The sequence below is a fragment of the Podarcis filfolensis genome (assembly GCF_964270895.1).
Source record: "Podarcis filfolensis genome assembly, chromosome: 2".
In the NCBI taxonomy this organism is placed as follows: domain Eukaryota; kingdom Metazoa; phylum Chordata; class Lepidosauria; order Squamata; family Lacertidae; genus Podarcis; species Podarcis filfolensis.
The window spans coordinates 91,596,851-91,617,264 of record NC_139605.1 but is presented as its reverse complement, the minus strand read 5'-3'; the positions used below and the strand labels follow the sequence as shown (position 1 = coordinate 91,617,264).

Genomic DNA, 20,414 nt, shown 5'->3' with positions numbered 1-20,414 from the left:
CTGTTTTACCTGCCTAGCGAGACCTCCTAAGCTATGACCTCTGTCAGCCTCCAGAGGCCGCTATCGCGCCTTTCCCCACCCGACTTCCGCGAGGCGCTCTCGCCGGCTTCTCTCGCTGGTTCCCGGGGAAGGCGCTCCGAGAGGAGGCGGGTGCGGAAGTGGCTGGCACGGGCAGGAGAGCGTCAGCAGTTCCGCTGGAGGGGCGGGGGCGAGGTGAGTGAGGTGAAGGGATAGCGGGACGGAGGGGGGGATTCCTAGACGGGACACCCCCTGACTGCCCGCTGAGTTTTGGGGACGCCTCCCTTCGCGCCCTTTTTCTTTCGCTCTTTTCAGTGCATCAGCCCCGTAATGCTGCGTGTCTGAGCCCCACGCCCACATTGCTTGCCTGCCGTGTTGGACGGCATAGAGGGAGGGGCAGGCAGAGCGAGGCGAGGCTGCTGACCGTGGGAGCCACGCGGGCGTATCCCGCCCCAGCCCTGGAGTTGGCGGCGTGGGGAACGTGTCTGCCGCGTGTGCAGGGGGAGCCTCTTGCGAGAGGTCCAAAGGGCAAAGATGGTGGGGTGCGAGGGGTGGGGGAATAGGGTTGCCACCTGTCCTATTACAATGCAGGATTATCCCGTATTTAAAGGAAAAAATGCTGCGTCCTGTATTGATAAAAGAGTTTTGTCCAGTATATCAGGTCTTCTCAAACACTCTCTCCAAATGCACGTGTTTGGAAGGGTGTGTGAAAGGTCTAGGGAGCCAAGCACAGATTTGCAAATCCGTGTGTGCAAGTGTGACAGATTCCAGAGGGGCCAACCTGTTAGGCTGCAACAGATTGTAATGGATTGCTTTGAAGTCACTTCAGCACCAGATGAAAAAAAAGTTGCCCTGCCCTGTATTTTGCCAGAACAAAGGCGGCAACCCTAGGTGGGGAGAGTGGAGGTGTGACTTCTTTGCCCCAGTTTCGCCCTTGGCACATTGAGTTGGCCAGGAGGAGTTGGGGGGAGGGGGAGGAAAGCCACCTGCCAGATTTCCATGCATGTCAATGATATTGGGAAAGGTGCAGAGAGCCTCTTATCAGGGAAGTCAGAGAAAAGGTGCTGATGCTGCATCTCTATAAAGGGATTAGAAATTGATCTTTCTGTGAGCACCACATCCTCATGTTTTGCTCTGTCCTCCCAAAAAAGGAAACCCCAGGCAGGGCTTGGGAGCTGGCAGGGTTGATTCTGTGTGGCTGGAGTTACAGTGCCTCCATTTTCAGTGATATTCCTTTACCATCCAAGTGGCCATTCATTCATATGGGGAAATGTGGTGAGGGAGAAAACTGCCCACTGGTTTGGCATTGGGTGCTGTGGCCCTCACTAAAGGGTCCCCTCCCAGGTGTGGTATAATGACGCATGGTACAAAACTACGGGGGATCTTGCAGTATTTAATTTATGCTGTGGTCAGGGTTCACCTTCCACATGTTGGTTGGTGTCTGTTGCAATTATGTTAATGATGAGGAGGTCTTCTACTATGGTCAAGTGGATCTCTTTACAGTCTCAAACGTCAAGTGCAAGGTCTCCAACCTGTGCGCCACAGACGATGCTGCAAATCCTTCCTCTGCTGCTTCGTGTAAATTTCAGCAGTCTTGGCAATGGTCCAAAGGCAACTGAGCGCCATTGTGACCCTCTCTCCTTTTGACCTATAGGTCCTTTTAACCTGTACTTTCCACCTGAGCAGGAAAGTCACGCCACCTCAACCATTTCCCACTGGCAATTAAAATAATAATAATTTTGACCTGTTTCTTTATTATTGAGAATTGGGTGCACTGCTTAAGAGTGTCCCAATCTTCATATAGTGTGAATCTAACCATAGTAAACACTGTGGGGCTTGCTTACCAGTGAGTATGTAGCCTTAATCTTTTTATCTCTCTAGGAACACACGGGTATTCACCAGGCTCATTGGGAGACTGCTGTATTGAAGATTATGGCAAAATCTGGAGGAAAAGGAGTGAATCTAAAAGACAAACTGGAGGGCAATGAGTTGGACTTGAGCTTGTGTGACCTGAATGAGGTGCCAGTGAAAGAACTGGTTGGTATCTCTGTAGAATAAGCCAGATAATTCTGTAATACTTTGTAGCCTGCAGAAACGTACAGTCTCTTGTAAAATGGTAAACTGGTTAATCTGTTGCTCCACCAGAATTTTAATATGTACTTTAAAAATATGCTTTCAACTAGCAGGGTCTCTGTGACCAGCCAAAAATGGGTGGTCATTGGGATCAATCATACCGCTTCACCAAAGTGCAGCTGGTTTCGGTCTTCACCAGAAATAAAGGGATGCTTGCCATGGTGAGTGGACTGTAAGCAGGTAGCAATTTTGGATCCTGTCCGTCGTCCCCCACCTCTGGAAAATAGGAAACAAATTGATAATGGCCATGTAGGCAGAAAGCTTTAGCTAGCAGGACAACCAGTCTACTTAAAAGACAAAAATAATTTGTTCCTAATTCATTTGACAAACCTTGTAATGAAATATTTAAATCAGCATCAACATGGAAGTGTATGTATGATAAAAAAGCATTTAGGTAATACAGCTAATTTAGTTAATTGAAGTTGTGGGAGTTTGATCCATATTGTGGCAGATGTAGACTTCTGAAAACTCCCATTTCTAGAATAAAGGTCCGTGATGGGATACTAACATTTCATATGCCAATAGTCACCTTTAAAAGGTGTATTGTAGATCTATGTTACAATCCTAACTACACATGCTAGGAAGTTAAGCCCCATTGGTCAAGGCAGGACTTGCTTCTGAGGAAACAAGCATAGGATTTCACTGCTAATTTGGTTCTTTGATTCTTTTTCAGGTGGGGCTTTCCAAGGCTACCATTTTAGATTTGTCCTGTAACAACCTTACTACTTTGCCAGTAAGTTTCAACTGTATCCTATCTACAAACTTTTTATATAGAAACATGTATTATAATACAATCTCATCCTACTCTTTAATGCAGAAGGTGGACTGTACTTAAGTGTAGGATGAGATTGCATTATTATTTATTAACGTTCTTACTACTTAAGAGGGTGACACTGTATACAGTGGTGCCCCGCAAGACGAATGCCTCGCAAGACGAGAAACTCGCTAGACGAAAGGGTTTTCCGTTTTTCAAGCTGCTTCGCAAGACGAATTTCCCTATGGGCTTGCTTCGCAAGACGAAAACGTCTTGCAAGTTTGTTTCCTTTTTTTAAAAACCGTTAATACTGTACAGTTGCGACTTGACTTCGAGGAGCAACTCATAGCAAGCGGTGTGGTAGCCATTTTTGAGGTTTTTGAAGACTTTGGTGATTTTTGAAGCTTTTCCAAAACTTCTTTTGCAGCCATTTGGTAAGTTAAACTTTTAAAACTTTTTTGGGGGTTTTTGGATTTTGGGTTGGGGTGTTTGGAATTCAAGGACTTGGTGTTGGGGAGGGGTTTGCAAGAATCTGGAAGCTTGTGTGGTTTTTTTCTGCATTTTTATGATTTTCTGTGACCGTTGGGCCACTCTGCTGTTTTTTTAAAAAAAAATTCTGGGTTTGAATTTCTGTGTGCTGGGTGACTGGGGGAACAGTTGGGGAGGGGTTTGCAAGAATCTGGAAGCTTGTGTGGTTTCTTTCTGCATTTTTATGATTTTCTGTGACCATTGGGCCACTCTGCTGTTTTTTTAAAAAAAATCTGGGTTTGAATTTTGAAATGCTCTTTACGGTATGTGTGACTTTAAAGAGCCCTTAATAAACTCTTGTTGTACCAAATTTGGCTTTGTTTGGACTTTTTTTGACCATAGGAACGCATTAATTGAATTTCAATGCATTCCTATGGGATTTCGTGCTTCGCAAGACAAAAAATTCGCTAGACGAAAAAACTCGCGGAACGAATTAATTTCGTCTTGCGAGGCCCCACTGTACATTTTTTATACATAGCACCTAATGTAGTAATAGCTGCAGTTCTCATATCCCCTAGTAAGAGTGAATGTTGATGCCACAGTCACTAGAAGGGCAATTTTGGCCAATGACTTATTGTAAAAGATAGATGCAAGTACAGCTACTTACTTTCAGAGAGCACAGATACAAGTTTTGATGGCAGATACTTTCATCTCAAAATGGATAAATAGCTAGAGTAATGATGCATATCTTTGAGTTACAGGTCTCTCTACCAGGGTGTTGCGGGGAGATTGATACTAAGGGGCTTTGCGGTGAAAGGGTAGAATTGAAGGAACAATGGTTTGTTGTCTCTTTTCCCTTAGAAGATGCTTTGTGTGTATCTTCCTTTACTTGCAGGCCTAAGATTAGAGGGAATGGCTCCTTCACGTGAATAGCTTGGGGAGAGACTGGGCTGCCGTAGGTCTTTGGAAATCCTTAACCGTATCTGTAACTGCTCAGCTTTGGGTTAAGAAGGTGGTTGGACTCTATTTCACTTGTGTTTTTTGGTTGCAGTCAGAATTCTGCAGCTTGACCCACCTGGTGAAATTGGACCTTAGTAAAAACCAGCTTCAGCAACTGCCTTCGGACTTTGGTCGCTTGGTCAACTTGCAACACCTGGACCTTCTGAACAATCGATTAGTTACCTTGCCAGTCAGTTTTGCACAACTCAAGGTAACATTTTCACTCTCCAGCTTGTGCATTAAGAAAGACATTGAGCTTCAGCTCACAACATTTTTGAGATTTATCTGAGGTTTACTTCCCTGGTGGAAATCAAATGTTCCTGGTGGCAGAGAGGTGAAAGTTCAAATCTTTATTGCCATTTATGCAGCTGCTGGCTCTGGAGAAACCTTGGTAGTTTGAGCAAGCTCTTGGCAAAATTGATCTACCTCTTCATGTGTGATAGTATTGAATGGCTGTCTATTCATGGTTTGATCCGTTAGAACAGCATTTCTCAAGCTGTGTTCCATGGGGTTCCCCATGAATGAAAAAAAGTTGTAATGGCAAACAAGCATGCACTGTGTGTTTCACTCAAGCAATCGTCCTGGGAATCCTTATCCCTTCTTTCATTTTCTTGCCATGCTTTCCAGGGGTTAAACCAATAGCAGTTGGTGGGGTTGCTTACCTGGCTTCCCAATATACCTGGACATAATTTTCCATTCCGTCTTTTTGTTTTGCTGGTTTTTGTTAAACTTGGGCGGGGGGAGGAGTTAATAAACTTGGTTTTTTTCCAAAAAGAGAAAATCATGACAAATGATTTGGTTTCTTTTTCTCTGTGTTTCTCTTTTTCAGAACCTGAAGTGGCTGGATCTGAAGGACAACCCTCTGGAGGCTGCCCTGGCGAAGGTAGCGGGAGATTGCTTGGATGAAAAGCAATGTAAACAGGCTGCCACCAGGGTAAAGCAATTTATTCTCACTTACTTATCTATTCGGCTGACTGTTTGTATTTATCCTCTCATGAATTTTTATGCATCCCAGTCCAAGGCTCAATTTGCGTCATAAACCAAAGATAAAAAAATAAACTCTAAACCTAAAACGAAATGCACAAATGAAATCTGCATTCCCATTTTGAGGCGTGTGTGTGTGTGTGTGTGTGTGTGTGTGTGTGTGTATCTAATAAAATTTAAATAGTTTTGCTTTACCGTTATTGATGTTAACCTTACCACACTGCTATATACATTTGGACTAGAAATACCAAATTGGCTCAGAGCTTGTAGTGGGCAACATGGGAGGAATTTGGAACACATATTTTTACATGCAAGCATTAGGGTAATCAGAGAAATGCACTGTTGCATTGGTATCTATGTTCAGGATGGTGTTTTGGGTATGGGAAGAGATGTATGTGTTGTTGTTAGGTTGCTAATCTGAATGCCACATCTGCCTTTTTTACTCACTGGTATTCAAGAGCAAACAGAGATGAAACTCCCTTTTTTTTTGAAAGGCCATGTATTAACAATTAACTTGTTGCTAATTTTTAGGGGTTGGTGGGTCTACACCCCCTCCCCCCATGCCATGTGTGTGACCATGCTCGCTTGCTTCATTCATCTGGAATTCGCTCTGCAGACATCCCTTGTTTTTGATAGGGTTGGTCCTGTCTTCGGGGAACGAGGGCGCTGGACCACACAGCATTTGAATTTTCTAATTCTATATAAGTGGTCGGAAAGACAGCTCTCCTCAAAGGCAGGCTGGCCAAATCAACTGAACTTTCATAAGCGTCTTTCCTTAGTTTGCCTTGGTTGCATATTAAAGAAGATGCTGTTACAGTGGTAGCTTGGTTCTTGAACAGCTTAGTTGCTGAACAAATCAGCTCCCAAATGCTGCAAACCCGGAAGTAAGCGTTCTGGTTTGCGAACATTTTTTGGAAGCCAAACATCCGACGTGGCTTCCACTTGAGTGCAGGAAGCTCCTGCAGCCAATCGCAAGCCATGCCTTGGTTTTTGAATGGTTTTGGGAGTCGAATGGACTCCCAGAACAGATTAAGTTCAAGAACCAAGGTACCACTGTACATCCTTTATGCTGGTTGTGGCTATACGTTCTCCCTGCTTCTTGTAATTGTGAAAGCTAATCACACGTCTTGAATCTCAAAAGGTACTCCAGCATATGAGGGCCATCCAATCTGAGCTGGATCGTGAGAAGGAACGAAAACTACAGGCAGAGCGAGGTAGGCTTAGTAACCCTAGTTCTCTTTCCATGCCCCATAAATCTGCTCTGGGGGGCTGGAGGAACCCCCAGAACACATTTGGGTGGCATGCATGGGGAGGGGGAAGTCTTGTTGCGACGAGTGGACCACATTCCCTACACACAAGCCCCACTGAATTCCACCCTCAGTATCTCCCCCCACCCAACTGCCGGGAGCCCATTTCACAAGACTCTTATCATGTGACTGTTGGGGAGGGGAAATGATTAACCTGTGATGACCCTTCACCTTAGAAATGATCACATGAATCAGTTCTCTGTCACTAAGTTTATACTTAGTCTTGCATTAAAAAAATAATGTAATTGAAATGGAGACTTGTACATATTACGAGCATTATCCTGGAATCATTTCTGCTGTTATGAGTTATGGTTCTTCCAGCTTTCCATTTGCTGTACTTTCGTAGGCACATTATCATCCAGTCTATTTGAAGCCATGTCGTCATTGCCCAGAAATTGGATTAGATTATCTTCAAGGCCATTCTATCTCTCTATGCCTATCCTATCCTTTTAAACAGAATAAAGTTTCAGAGGCAGATGTTGGTTTAAACCCAGGTCAGACTCAGTCGTATGCAAAGTGGAGGGTGGCAGGGAGAGGTCTGAGCTTTGGAGCAAAAGTGTGTCTGGATTTAGGAGAGGTGAACTCCTGTCCTTGCTCAATGCCTGCCACCCTGCAGCTTCTTCATAGCCAAACTCCGATACCAAAAGAGAGCAAACCTTGGGGAAAAGAATGGAAAACGGAGGGGGAGTTTAGCACTCCTCGGCCACGTGTCACATGATCTTGTGATTGGATCCCCCGTTTCACGTGTGATTGTGGAGAACTATGCATTTCACCCCCTTGCTTGTCCCTCCAAAACTTGCATTTTGGGTGTTACCCTCCACAACACTAATGAACTCAACCAACATGTCCCAGGTGCCACTTCTGCCGTTCAGGTGTAAGATGGTTCATAATCCCAATCAGTAATCTGGTGCTACACAACCTTTTAGCACATTTAAACAACAGGCAGCACCTTTGGTCACAGTCCCTAAAGGATTCTTTTGTATTACTTCTCTTATCACACTGAACCGGGTGATGCATTTAATGTTTTCCTGTTGCAGTCAGTGAAGAGAAACTGCTGCCTGTACTGGATGTACTTACTCCCTGTACAGTCATACCTTGGAAGCTGAACGGAATCCGTTCCGGAAGTCCATTTGACTTCCAAGGTGCGGCTTCTGATTGGATGCAGGAACTTTCTGCAGCCAATCAGAAGCCCCGCTGGACGTTTGGCTTCCAAAAGAATGTTCGCAAACAGGAACACTCACTTCCGGGTTTGCGGCGTTTGGGAGTCAAAATGTTCGACTGCTAAGGCGTTCGTCAACCAAGGCACGACAGTATTAAGTTCAGCATGGCAGTAGGGCTTACAGGGTGCAAAACACAGGAGATTCTTAAAGCACCTTGCAACTGCGGCTCTCCTTTGGGGGGGGGTCAGGGCAGCAACCACTGCCACATTATTGTACCAGATGCAGAAGTAAACGATGGAAGTGTTTTCTAGAGCGTATGAACATTTTCTGTTTGTACGGTATACTCAGAGCTGGAGAAGAAGCGTGAAGCAGAGCAGCGAGTGAGGGAAGCCCAAGAGAGGGAACTCCGGAAGCGGGAAAAGGCTGAAGAGAAAGAACGGCGAAGGCGGGAGTATGATGCTATGAGAGCGGTAAAGCAGGAAATGGCTAAACAATCAAGGAAAGAAAAAGACGAGAATCCAAGTAAGTTTTTATTATTATTATTATATTAAAAAGTATGTGTGAGAGGGAGAAATAACGGAAACCAAGAGTAGATAGCTTTGGTTTTTTTAAAAAAACCCTTACAAAACTTACCTTAATTAAACTTCATAAATTGGCAAAGGAGCAGATCTGTAGCTTGGGGGTACTCCTGGTTCCAGCTTTGCTACCAGAGGCTCAGTGGGCCTCGGGGACTAGGAATGTTTATTTTGAGCCCAGGCTAGTTTGCCAGCAAGGGTCCCTTTTGGACAGACATGATTTCCCCACTACACCCCATGCTCTGGTAACTTCCAGATTGGATCATTGCAATGGCCTTTACACGGGACTGCTCTTGAAGATGACTCACAAACTTCAAACAACTCCAAATGCAGCTGCTAGAGTTCCTTTTAGAGTTGACGTATATCCTGTTCTGAAAGCCTTGCTTTGGCTTCCTGTTCATTTTGGAGTTCAAAGTGCTCGCATTGGTGTTTAAAGCCCTAAATGACCCAAGTTCCAAATATCTGAAAGAATGCCTCCTTCCTTACAGAACTCCCGCTGGGTGTTAAAATAAACAGAAGGGGGCCTCTTGGTCATTCTGACACCCTCTAGTGGTTTTTTTTTGGCAGGGTGGCTGCTGGGAGAGGGCATTTTCTATAGCAGCCCTTATGCTTATCCCTCCCCACAGAGTTGCGCCTAGTGCCTTCATTGTATAGCTTTTGTTGTATGTTGAAGCCACACTTCTGTACCTTGCGGCCTTTAACACCTGGGATTTATTTTTAAAATGTACACCCTCCCCCCATTCTTATGGTTGTAAATTGTTTTAACTGATTTTAAAGTGTTTTTTATTGTTGTAAACCTGCCCTGGGACCTTATGGGGAAGAGTGGGTAAGACATTGAATTGTTGTTGCTGTTAGATCTTGCAAACTTTGCGTTGTCGCCTGGTTAATGGTTAAGGCAAACCCAAACCATGTTTGGGCATCATTTAGATGCCAACAGTAGCCTCTGCTACTATTAAGGATGTTGCCTGCATTTACAGAGCTTGTGGAGTTGCCTGTTAAAGCAGAGTAAATAAATTCTCATTCTTTGCCCGTTCTTTGTTTCTGCAGAGGCCTCGCTTTCCCATCCATCCCGCCCACCCCAGCACAAACGGTCCTGGTCCAGAGTCCTATTGAAGATGCTGCTGTTCCTGCTGCTTAGTGCCCTGAGTACTCTGGCTATCTGTAAGGTTACAGAGCTGCAGCACCAGCCCGTATGCGTCCGTGTGAACATGCTCTATGAGGAGGCGCTCTCCCTTTTGCAAAGCCGCGAAATCCTTCGGAACGTACTGCAGCCGAACACGCAGCAGTCCTGAAGGACTCTTCCCCTTGCCAGTACCACCTCCTGCTGGTTTTTCGTTTTTCGTTTTTTTGCATCAGCGCAGCCAGGATTCCTATGGAATTAAGCTCTGGTGGAAATTGCCTTCAGCCATTCAATGCTGGGTTTGGTGGCCAAAGTTCAAACAGCGCCAAACCACTTGCCCGGGTCGCTTTGCTTCAACTGCAGTTCCTGCGGTAAATCAGAATTTATTGCCATTCCCTTACTCCATAGTGGATCCTTTCCTGGGCTGCAAAATACAGACTTGCTGGTCTGTATGCAAGCGAGGAGAGACAGTGCCCTTAGTAGCAGCCTTGCTATGAGAAGTGATACCTATTTTTGTCATCTTAAGAAGTTTTTGTATATGTTGTCTTTGAGTGTTACTGCTATAGCAAATACGTGCTCACTTTGGAAACAACTACTGTACACAGGAGGACTGAATGTATTCATTCAGGGGGGAGTGGAGTCATGGTTCAGGTTAGCTTTCGTATATGCATATGTAATTTTTCTAAGCAGCTTGATGTTGGATTTGTAGGTGGAAACTGGTGGTTGTGGAATGTAAAGACAACCTACCTAAAGTATGCTGTTTTTCAAAAACGCATATCTACATCCACATCTGCCAATACCTAATTCTTCTCTCCCCAGATATTTGTATACCAGCCAATGGAAGTTTTATCAAAGTATTGTGAAATCTGCACCCAAAGTTTAGCAAGTAACACGCCATTTCATTATATATTTTTTGCTTTTTACATTTTTGAATTGGTTAAAAACAAACAAACCGGGTGCAGTTTCTGTGTCCTTGTGCCTAAGTGCTTTTTCCTGTTGTATCTTAGCTTGACGGTCTGTGCTCCTGAACATACGACGTTATTCCTTAGTGTGAGTTACCTGAGAAAGTTCTCTACTCAACTGTACTTTCCCCGTTTGCTTGTTTGAGCAGGTAGCGAATAAGCAACACATTTGCCTTATCCTCTGCCATTGTGCAAAGGATCTAGTGTGGCGCACAGATCCTGCCTGCTACCCTTCAGTGTCCTGCTGGGTCAGCTTAGAGCACGAGTACCTCTCTTGCTCAGGCAGCTTCCACTACTGTAACTAACAGCTTTACCAGCTGTTGAAATTACCTCCTAGATTATATCTGGCAAACCCAGCAGCCTCCCTAGGGTAAAACCCCACCAAATCCAGTGAAACGTCCCGAGTAAATACACATAAGATCAGAATAGAATTAATTTGTGCAGAGTCTAAAAAACCAGAGGAGAGAAGCAGAGCTCTGGCATGTGCTAGTTGTGTCATTGAATCAATAGCTATATAGCACTATCAATGGGCATGTGCTTTACAGAGCGCAAGTCTCTCCTGGGCTGAGAGCTGGCAAGTTAAAATTAGTCACAGGAGAAACAGCAGATGAAAGTGGAGGTGGGGTAAGCAGGGAGGAAGAAGGGTGAGATTCTGCTACTTAAAATGAGAGACTTGGTTCAGGTGGGGCATATGGACAAGGGGATTGCGCAAAAAAGGCTTCATGGAAAAAGCAGGATTTGAAGTCACTGACGTCATCCCAGGGCAGCAAGGACAGAGGGATTAGAGGACTTTTAGGTAGCCGAGATGCAACTTGAAATTTGTTTCCTGTAGCAAATTCCCGTAAAGCATTTAATATGTAAAGTTACATAACCCACGTGCACAGCTCTAGCCAAATAGACATCCGTTACATAGTTTGTGCTTTTTAGGTTCTTACAAAAAAAATATTTAAAAATTGAACGAATGGGACATAGCTATGAGCTATGAGTAAATCAATATTCTGTTTCTATTTTGGCACATGGGCACCTCTTACGTTCAAGTCAGAGTTGTTGAAGCCCAGCCTCTTTAGCAACGTTTAAAATTAATTTGACAAATTTCTGAATAACGTTGGTGTAGAACAAGCACTGCCCATCTCCTCTTTAGCATCCTTGTCTATCCTGAGTAGTAAGGGGGTAGATGCAGAGTGGCAGGGGTTGTGCCTGGGTTTTCTTTCCAAGATTGATAAAAGAATTACAACTCAGTCATTCCTGGTTAGCCAAGAAATACTTGATTGCCTAATAAGGACTGTTGCAGGAATAAAGGGGGGAAAGTAGGAGTCCATTCCGGGTGCCAAGCAGCGACACATTTGATATTTTAAAAAAACGTTTAGTTTTAACATTTCTTCCTGCTATTAAAAAAAAAGATTTGAATGAAGTTCTTACTTAAAATACATAGTTCAGCATCACCCAGTAACATCCAGGGAAAGGTCAGGGTTAGGGGAAGTCATCTGCAGATAAATCCGTTTGGATAGCTCTGGGCCAACCCGCCTTGTAGTAGCTGTCACCCCATCGCCACGGCGGACAGGTATCTCTGCAAGGAGGTTGTGCCGCTCCTGTAGAGAAGGGCGGGTCTCATAGGCCTAAATGTAACACAGAAATAACGTTACACACCACAAAATGCGATAACTTAACTACTAAATTGCCGAATCGGTCTGAAATTGGTTTACTAAGGAAGCCATGTATGTGCCATAGAGCAGCTGGCCAATATAGCCAGCCTGAAGTTACATTCACTTTTCCCCCCGGAGATGATTTATCCACCTACAACCCCATCGCTGGGGCAGTTTTGCGACATTGGATAATTGCACTTCCCATAGTAAGTTTGTAGTCTCGGTAAGAGAGCAGTCGGCCGATTGATCGTTTAGCTAGTTACTCCTAGCCAAAGCCTCCCATTGCCTGCTCTCCTCCCCACCACCACGGTTACAGGTTTCCTATGAGCAAGGCTTTGTGCAGCCGTGCAAATAACTCAAGTGGCAATCAGCCACTCCCCAAGCCCACTGAATACAGCATGAGCAGTTCTGTTACTGAGAGACTGAAAAAACTGGGAGAAGTTGTATACTCTTGGGGGATGGTGGAGATTTGATGGAGGACTCCTGAGTTACAGACAGGGGGGTGTCGGTCTCTCAGGGTGAGAGGCTGGGAGGAGCTACTGTCCTCTGTGGGTGGTAAGGGCCAAGAATTACTTTTAATTAAGAGAGGACTTTGTAATTTCGCTTACTCGATTTGTATCTTCTGTAGTTGTAATTTTACTGTATTATGGGAAAATCTAAATAAAAAGAACCTTGAAAACAAAACTGGAGAAGTAGGCAGATGGCAACAAAGAGACAACTCAGCAAGGGCTGCTGTCAAGGAAAACAGATCAGCTTCAAAAATGCAAAATTGGATATCTGGAGAGAAATGTTTTTTTTTTTTTAAAAAAAAAAAAGATGTAAGGAGTCACCGTCTCCACTGAGAACAGTAGTGGTAGCTTTATAGTAAGAAGAATGCAAAGTTTGGTTAATGTTCAGAATGCTTTCCTGATCACGAGAGCAGTTCAGTGGTGGACAGAAGTGCCCAGCAGTTGTGGAATCATCATTTTGGAATCAAAAGGGGAGGGAGGATTGAACAGACGTCTAACAGGGACTCTCTACGTCATACTGGATATCCCGTTCTAAGGCAGGAGGGCAGATTCACTGAAGCACAGGGGCTGCATATAGACAAGGGAGTAAGGCCACTAAATAAACATGTATAGAAATGTGCTCTTGAATTGCTTCTGCAAAGAGCTGGGTACCTTGCATAAACCTCTAGAAGTATTGACGTGTTCCATCAAAACACATCTACGTACCCTTCAGTGGAATCTTTGCCTGTGCCATTTTTGAAGAAGAAGAGTTTGAATTTGATATCCCCCTTTATCACTACCCAAAGGAGTCTCAAAGCGGCTAACATTCTCCTTTCCCTTCCTCCCCCACAACAAACACTCTGTGAGGTGAGTGGGGCTGAGAGACTTCAAAGAAGTGTGACTGGCCCAAGGTCACCCAGCAGTTGCATGTGGAGGAGCGGAGACGTGAACCCGGTTCCCCAGATTACGAGTCTACCGCTCTTAACCACTACACCACACTGGCTCTCAATCTCGAAGAACAGTCTATCACAGATTGGGCAATATGTGGGCAATAAGTGAGGGAGGAAAACCAGAAGAGAGCTAGTCTTCACACCTAGCTCAGAAGCAGCTGCTTTTCTCAGGTTCAGTACTGGATTAGACCAGGGGTCCATCTAAGTTCAGCACCCTATTCTCACTCTGGCAGGACCCAAGTGCAGCTGTGAATTGTGAATCCCAACAACTGGTATCTGAAAGCACACTGTCTCCCCAGCAGTGGAGGTAAAACCCGCTGCACTTAAGAACGGGCCAGAACCATGCATGCATTAGTAAGAGTCAAGTTACATATGGCAGATGTATTGAGTCACATCTCTGGTTAGTTACTGAGGCCACAATCCTGTGCAGGCTGACCTGGAAGTAAACCCTATTATTAAACATAGTGGGACATAATTCAGGCTTGAACTTTTGCAAGCAACTTCCAACATCAATTACATTTATCACTCACAGCACAAGACTGGGTAGCCTGTACTATACAATGCCTAAATTCTGTATACAGAATAAGCTATTTAAGTTAAAGTTACCAATGTATAATTGCTTCCAAGATCTGAGTTTCTATGTTGAATACAGACTAGCTGTGTATTTTCACAGAATCTTGAGTGTGTGCGCATGCACAGAACTCTCACAACCTAGAATACAGTATTCCTTTGGCAGCAGGATAGCATACCTGTTTCAGAAGTAGAGGAGATGGGTATTTGGCCACGATGGCATTGGCTGTCTCTAGGCTGACCCGGTTAAACTGCTGGATCTGTCTCTTCCAAACTTGCAGCAGTCCCTTTCCAAAGCGGTCCACCTTCATCCCCCCGATCCAGTCTCCCTCTAGGCAGAAGGAGAAGCTGGTTTTATCTCGTTCCCTTCTGCAAATGATGTGAACGAGAAACAACAGAACAAAGTTATGGGCACTTGTGCTCCTCTGTAAGGAAATTATCTGTCCACAGCAGAAAGCAAGGAGAGGAAATTCTCATACAGATACCAAGAGTAGGTCTTTCCATGTGCCAAGCACACATTAGAAGGTGTTTGTTTTCACATTTCCATATGAATACTGAGATGAGCTCTTCTTTCAGAATCTCAGCACCTTGCGCAAACGTTGTCAGGTCTTTCCAAATACCAAGAGTATTAAAAAGCATTGAAATCAAGTGCTTTCAAATAGACAAACTGAGTGTCTCAGTCACTTCAAGGAATTGAGCCTGCTTCACATGTTACAGCAGGAGAAAAACTGTCAAGTTTTCACCATGGGTCTGACAACTCTCTTTCCTATAATATATCCAGAGACTCTTTGCAGCTGCCAGGTATGCTCACTACGCGTTTCAGATACAAAGTGCACTTAAAATACTGCAGGAGAGACACTGTCAGGCTGCAGTGGAAATTCCTGGCCCTCACTTTCCTCTAATGTGAAGGCCAAAGATGGTGGTGTTTGAGGCAGGAATTTGGAGAATGGGACTGCCAGACGTAGAGGACTGGAGACCACTACTGGCAGCGGAACACATCCTTGCAGGAGAAACCCCAATCCTGGCAGGAATCCACAAACGCTTCTCAAGTAGTATCTGAAACTAAGGCAACAGGTGCTAAATGGGAGATTGAGCCAGATGTGAATTCCTGCATACCATACTGACCCTTGAGATGCCAATTAGACCCAATCAGGCCAGGAAGTGGGCCTCATGGCAAAAATCAGTATTTTAGATTCCACCAGAAGGCATGGCACTCAGGAGAGAGCCCAGTGCCCACATAACCCAGCGGCACGCCAGAAAACGAAGCTGCTGAGATGTGCTCAGAGAAGTGTTTGCTCACTCACTTGAATGGAGCCTCTGCCACAGCCTTGGTGAACGTACTGGCAAAGTCGGCAAACTCCTTCCAGCTCTCGAGGAGTCGAACTTGGATACCCGTCTGAAGCTGCAGAGCCACCAAACCCTGCAAAGGCAAAGAATGATGGTGAGAAAGGCAGCTTAGCTTTGGGATACGAGTCTCTGGCATCTCCTGCACCCTCCTGGTGATTAATAATAGTCTCCATCATCAGAGACATCACAGCATGATAGTATTTACTCATCAGCCAAGTGCCTGGGCAGGGTAGCCCCGAAGAATTTACCCTGGAGGAAGAAGCAAAACGAAAAAGCAACACATGGGACACTGACTCCATGCTCACTCACTTCTTCCACGTCCAGTCTGGACAGGTTTGGGACGGAATTTGCCTTTCCTCTCCGATTCCTCTGTTTGCTCTGCTCCTGGGCCTCGCTGCCACTCTGCAATGCTTGCTGCAGTTTCTTCCGCGACTTAAGCTTGTGAGAACTGAGAGGACAAAGAACGAATGAACAGCCCGCGTTGGCGGTAACAACTATTTGCATTGCTAAAAATTGGCATTCCCAGTGGTAAAATATATATGCCCTGTAAGCACAGACAGCACCACTGAGAAGGGTCCAGTAGGCACTGCATGTCTGTGTATGCTGCTCTGCTCAGGGAATGCAAACCGGTGTTTGCTGCACCAGTTTGCATGGCTTTTCCTGTGACTTAGAGACTGGGGGATACTGAGGAGCCTATTGCCATGACTGTTCACAGTGGGGAGGCAGCATTCGGAAATTTCAGCAGCATTCTAACCTGAAATATTTTTCTAGTTCTACTACAGCCAGGGCCAGAGTCTTCCCAGGGGTTTTCTTCATGACGTTTGCCGCAAAGCTCTGCAGAGTCTCAGTGGGCCCTTCCATGCTAACCTGGGGGCAAGACACATACAAGAAAACAGAGACTATATATTCCTGGACCAAAGTTAAAACAACAAACAAACCACTGCCTCCAATTGGCGTTGTAAGGCTCACATTCTCTCTCCTGACAAACCCATCTGTAGAGCTGAAGTTTCAGGTTCATGCACTCCCCAGTTTTTCAGAATGAAACAATACCTGGGCCTCCTCCTATATGCCAAGGGTGTTGAACCTTTTCCAGCTCAAGGACTGTAATATCTTCTTGTGAACCATACCAGTGGTGGGCAGGGAAAGAGGCAGAAGTGGGTGAGTGTGTCTCTTACCTCTGTATAGTAATAATAATAATAATTTTATTAGTGATGCCCTGCCCATCTGGCTGGGTTGCCCCAGCCACCCAGGAGGCTACATTCCAGCCCTGCCGAAACCAGAGGTTCCTACACACAAACACACACATCCCTCCTCCAGAAAGCAAGTGGTATTATCAGAGTTCAAGTACACATCACAACCAAGCAAAGGCATTTGATCACACAGAGCAGGACTGGTAAGCGGATGTAGTCTATAGATAGGGCTTGGCAGAGAGGCCTGGAGGATTCACTAGGCCTCAAGCCTGAACACTGATAGATTGTTTTTAAATAGATGGTGCAAGCTGTTACTTGGGTAGCAGTTAAGACACTACATCGTGCGTGACCTCACCTGTTTATAGTTATGGATCATAGCAACAAACTCTTCTAGCAGAACTAGGACTAGAAGGTTGGGTTCTTCTGTCCAGTTGTCTTCTTCAGCCTGGAGGAACAAACAAACATTTAAGGTGGAACAGTACAAAGGAGAGGGCTATTGCTATTAAAAAGAAACAAGGGATGTATAAACTGCTATGTATGCTCCAGAATGAGGAAGCCAAATTCTTGAAGGAGAGAAATAACCCAACGAATGGGAGTGAAGAATATTTGTTGAACTGATCTAATTCTGGCTACAGAGTGTGGGCAAGTTTGTGGGCAACAAAGAGAGGTATGTTGGGAGACCAAAAATGGGGAGGTCCCGGAGATCTTTTTCTACCTACCGAATCAGAAAGCTTGATGGTCACTGAAATGTTTCTAGAGGAATTCTCTGCCGCACTGCTCATATAATGCAACAGACCTCCTTTGATTGCAAAATTGTACGTTCCACAAGGCTCTAGCAAACAAACGGATAACTCTTGGCATATTTGCTCAGGTAACGTGGAGGATATTGCCGGATGTGTCGTTAAATGTACGCGACAAGCACCAGAAAGGTGGGTGGGAAAGGATGTGCTATTAGGGAGATCACCACAGCGATAGCTCATCAACAGTTCAACTGCCTCCCACTAGGACTTCAGTGCTAGAGACAAGGGGAAAAAGGGAGGAAGCATTTGAGGAAATGTAATCCTACCTGACCTAGTCCAGTTTTCCTTCTCCAGGTGATACTGCAAGGAACAGCTTGATTCTCAATCACACAGCTGCACTCCATTGCCTGCAGAGCGGTAAGCACCAGCCCGCCACCTTCAATCTGTAACAGACCTAAGGAGAGGACAGAGATCAGCTGCAGGGCCACTTCAATACATTTCTCTTGCTGAAGCTCCTCAAGTGACTCCGAGCAAACTGTGGGGCTTGCAATAGCTCTGTTTCCCAACACACCCCTTGCATGAGCTGCCACGCTCTGCCAAATGGTAGGGCCGGCACCAGGATAGGGGTCCCTTGGGAAGGCAGGCAGTTAACACCCATCACAGCTAAAAGTGAAGGGGCAGTACCTGGATCTAGGACTGCTTGAATGTGTTTCAGACACTCTTCTGGCCTCTGGGCCTTCCACCGGTTAGCAAGGGCCTTCCTCCTCTCTCTTTCCTGCTGCTGCAGCATCTTCTGGGTTTCCCGCTCATTTGTCTTCTGCCGGGCTTTGCCCAATTCCTCCTGGCTGCACTTTGTTTTCCTCTGAAGAGGCAAAGGTTTCAGGCTTTCCTCTGCCGCCTGACAGCTGCCATTTTGAACCAAGCGGTCAGAGACACAAACAGTCGGGCGAAGCACAGTCTGTTTCTTAGGATCCAATGAATCCAGTTCCTGGTCGCTATCTGACAGTTCCCATATACTGGGTACAGCCCTTCCCTGGGTTCCTTGGCATCTGGGTAGCTGTGACAGCCGCCCGCAATCTGTGACCGCTTTCTCATCAATGGAGCAGAGTCCATTTCCTCCAGCGGAGTCTCGCTTGCTCAGTTCCCGGATCCTAGTATACGAAGGACAAGTGGAGGAAGGCTCAGACGTCAAAAGCTTCCTCTTGAGCCTTTCAGCCAAGGGAATAACTTCCTCCTCCTCACTCTCACTGCTGAGCTGCACTATCGCTTTCAGACAAGTGGGAGCCCCGGCCGAATCCTGGCTGCCACGTGGTTTTTTCCAGGCAGGAGAGGCCACGGGCGAATCTTCCGAGTCTGAGCTGCAGAGCACAACCACATTCTCTTCTAGAGGAGGAGTCTGGACAACACTTTTTATGCTTGGAGGCTGCTGCTTCAGGAAATCAAAGGTTGGCAGCTCCTCATCATCACTGTCCCCCAACTCTGGGGACATGGTGTTCAGCCTCACGTGATGAGCGGAGTGCCAGGGAAATGGAGACCGCCTGAGGAAAAGAAGCGCCAAGTTTTAGTCGAAACGACAACAGCCGCAACCTCTTAGGCACGAGAAGCAGACATTGGGCATCATCATTCCCCCCCAGCAGCCTTCGCCAACTTGGGGTAATCCAGACATCTTGGACTACAATTCCCATCATCTGGCTGAGTCTGATGGGCATTGTAGTCCAAAAGATCTGGAGGGTCCTAGGTTGGCAATGGCTGCCCCGGGAGCTTGATGAGGTTTCCCTTCCAGCAGGAAGAATCAAGAGCTGTAGACTGTGCAGGTGCTTGGGAGAGAAGAGAGGAAAACATCCACAGACCCAAACATCTGGGGCTACCTGGCCCCAGCAGCTAGGTAGCACATGAAGGGGGTGAGTACTGACTGCCACTCCATATGGTTGCCGCAGAATGTGAAAGAGCAAATAGTATCAACGATAGTAATATTGAAAGCCACAGGCCTGGACATTACACTCCCCCCACCTCCTTTCATGATGTACTACAAAACAAAACCCTTTATGTTTTTTATTTATTTCATGATTTATAAGCCCACTTTCAGGGCCAGCCTGCTCAAAGAGGTGTACGATAGCGTGTTTTAAACAATACAACAAAACCGCACCATAAATTACTAAAAACACCAACAAACTAAAACAGATAACGAAAGCTGCAGTACTTTGTGAATCTAGGACTTTTATTGCAATTGTGCTGCTTAGCTTATTTTTTTTAGTTGTTTTGTTAATGGTGCTTTATAGATCAATAATAATAATAATAATAATAATAATAATTTATGCATCGCTGATCCAGCTGGGTTTCCCCAGCCACTCTGGGCGGCTTACAACATATCTAAAAACATAATGAAACCATCAAGCGTTTAAAAACCTCCCGATGCAGCGCTGCCTTCAGATGTCTCCTAAAAGTTGTGTAATTCTTTATCTCCTTGGCATCTGAATGGTTTTGTCGATTATCTTGTATATTATTCTATGTTGTGTCTATGATGTTCTGCTATGGTTCTTTCTTGATTTGTAAGCCGCTTTGCGATTCACGGGGAACGAAACGCAGCATAGAAATGTAAGCAAGCAAACAAGCAAGATACCCCCGTGTGTCCTGGGGGGGGGCGCCTTCAGAGGACCCACCGTGTCAGCCCACCTTGGGGTAGGTCTGAATTTCATCCCCGGAGACTCGTTTTTCAACAGTTGAGTCCCTGGAATGCTGAGCGAGAAGCTAGGAAGAAAGTGCCTCTGAGCGCGTGCAGAGCGCCTTCCTCCCCCTCCCCCCACCACCCCCAGCCTCTTTGGAAAGGGAGGAAGGGGCACGAAGGGCTTTCTCGGCGGTACCTCTCTCTCTCTCGGCTCAGAAACAGAAGCAGCCGCTCTCCCCCTCCTCCTCCTCCTATTCCTGGTCCGTAGCAGTTAGGATGGAGCCCGGGAATCGGAGCCTCATTCAAACGCGGCGCTTCTCCCCGCCAGCCCCGGATCCGGA

General features: G+C 45.7%; 2 protein-coding genes across 5 annotated transcripts; one reads left to right on the top strand and one right to left on the bottom strand.

The window, feature by feature from the left end:
* The first annotated feature begins 104 nt into the window (after positions 1–104).
* On the top strand, positions 105–12,807 carry LRRC59 (leucine rich repeat containing 59). Of its 2 annotated transcripts, none has more exons than XM_083598280.1 (8): positions 105–213; positions 1,900–2,055; positions 2,825–2,884; positions 4,425–4,583; positions 5,202–5,306; positions 6,498–6,570; positions 8,172–8,345; positions 9,446–12,807. In XM_083598280.1, exons 2-8 carry the CDS (start codon positions 1,951–1,953, stop codon positions 9,688–9,690), a joined length of 921 nt encoding a protein of 306 aa, XP_083454406.1. In that variant the 5' UTR covers positions 105–213; positions 1,900–1,950; the 3' UTR covers positions 9,691–12,807. The 2 variants fall into 2 exon arrangements, with proteins under 2 accessions (XP_083454406.1, XP_083454407.1); XM_083598281.1 differs by lacking the exon at positions 105–213 and adding an exon at positions 246–537.
* EME1 (essential meiotic structure-specific endonuclease 1) lies at positions 11,434–20,400 on the bottom strand. 3 transcript variants are annotated; one of them, XM_083598187.1, is made up of 9 exons: positions 20,270–20,400; positions 18,093–18,946; positions 17,735–17,862; positions 17,024–17,113; positions 16,233–16,345; positions 15,788–15,926; positions 15,436–15,551; positions 14,311–14,500; positions 11,434–12,096 (listed from the first exon to the last, which is right to left on the bottom strand). In XM_083598187.1, the coding sequence occupies exons 2-9, from the start codon at positions 18,895–18,897 to the stop codon at positions 11,920–11,922; spliced, it is 1,758 nt and encodes a 585-aa protein (XP_083454313.1). In that variant the 5' UTR covers positions 18,898–18,946; positions 20,270–20,400; the 3' UTR covers positions 11,434–11,919. The 3 variants fall into 3 exon arrangements, with proteins under 3 accessions (XP_083454313.1, XP_083454311.1, XP_083454312.1); XM_083598185.1 differs by lacking the exon at positions 20,270–20,400 and adding an exon at positions 20,082–20,262; XM_083598186.1 differs by lacking the exon at positions 20,270–20,400 and adding an exon at positions 20,069–20,261.
* Positions 20,401–20,414: the final 14 nt, after the last annotated feature.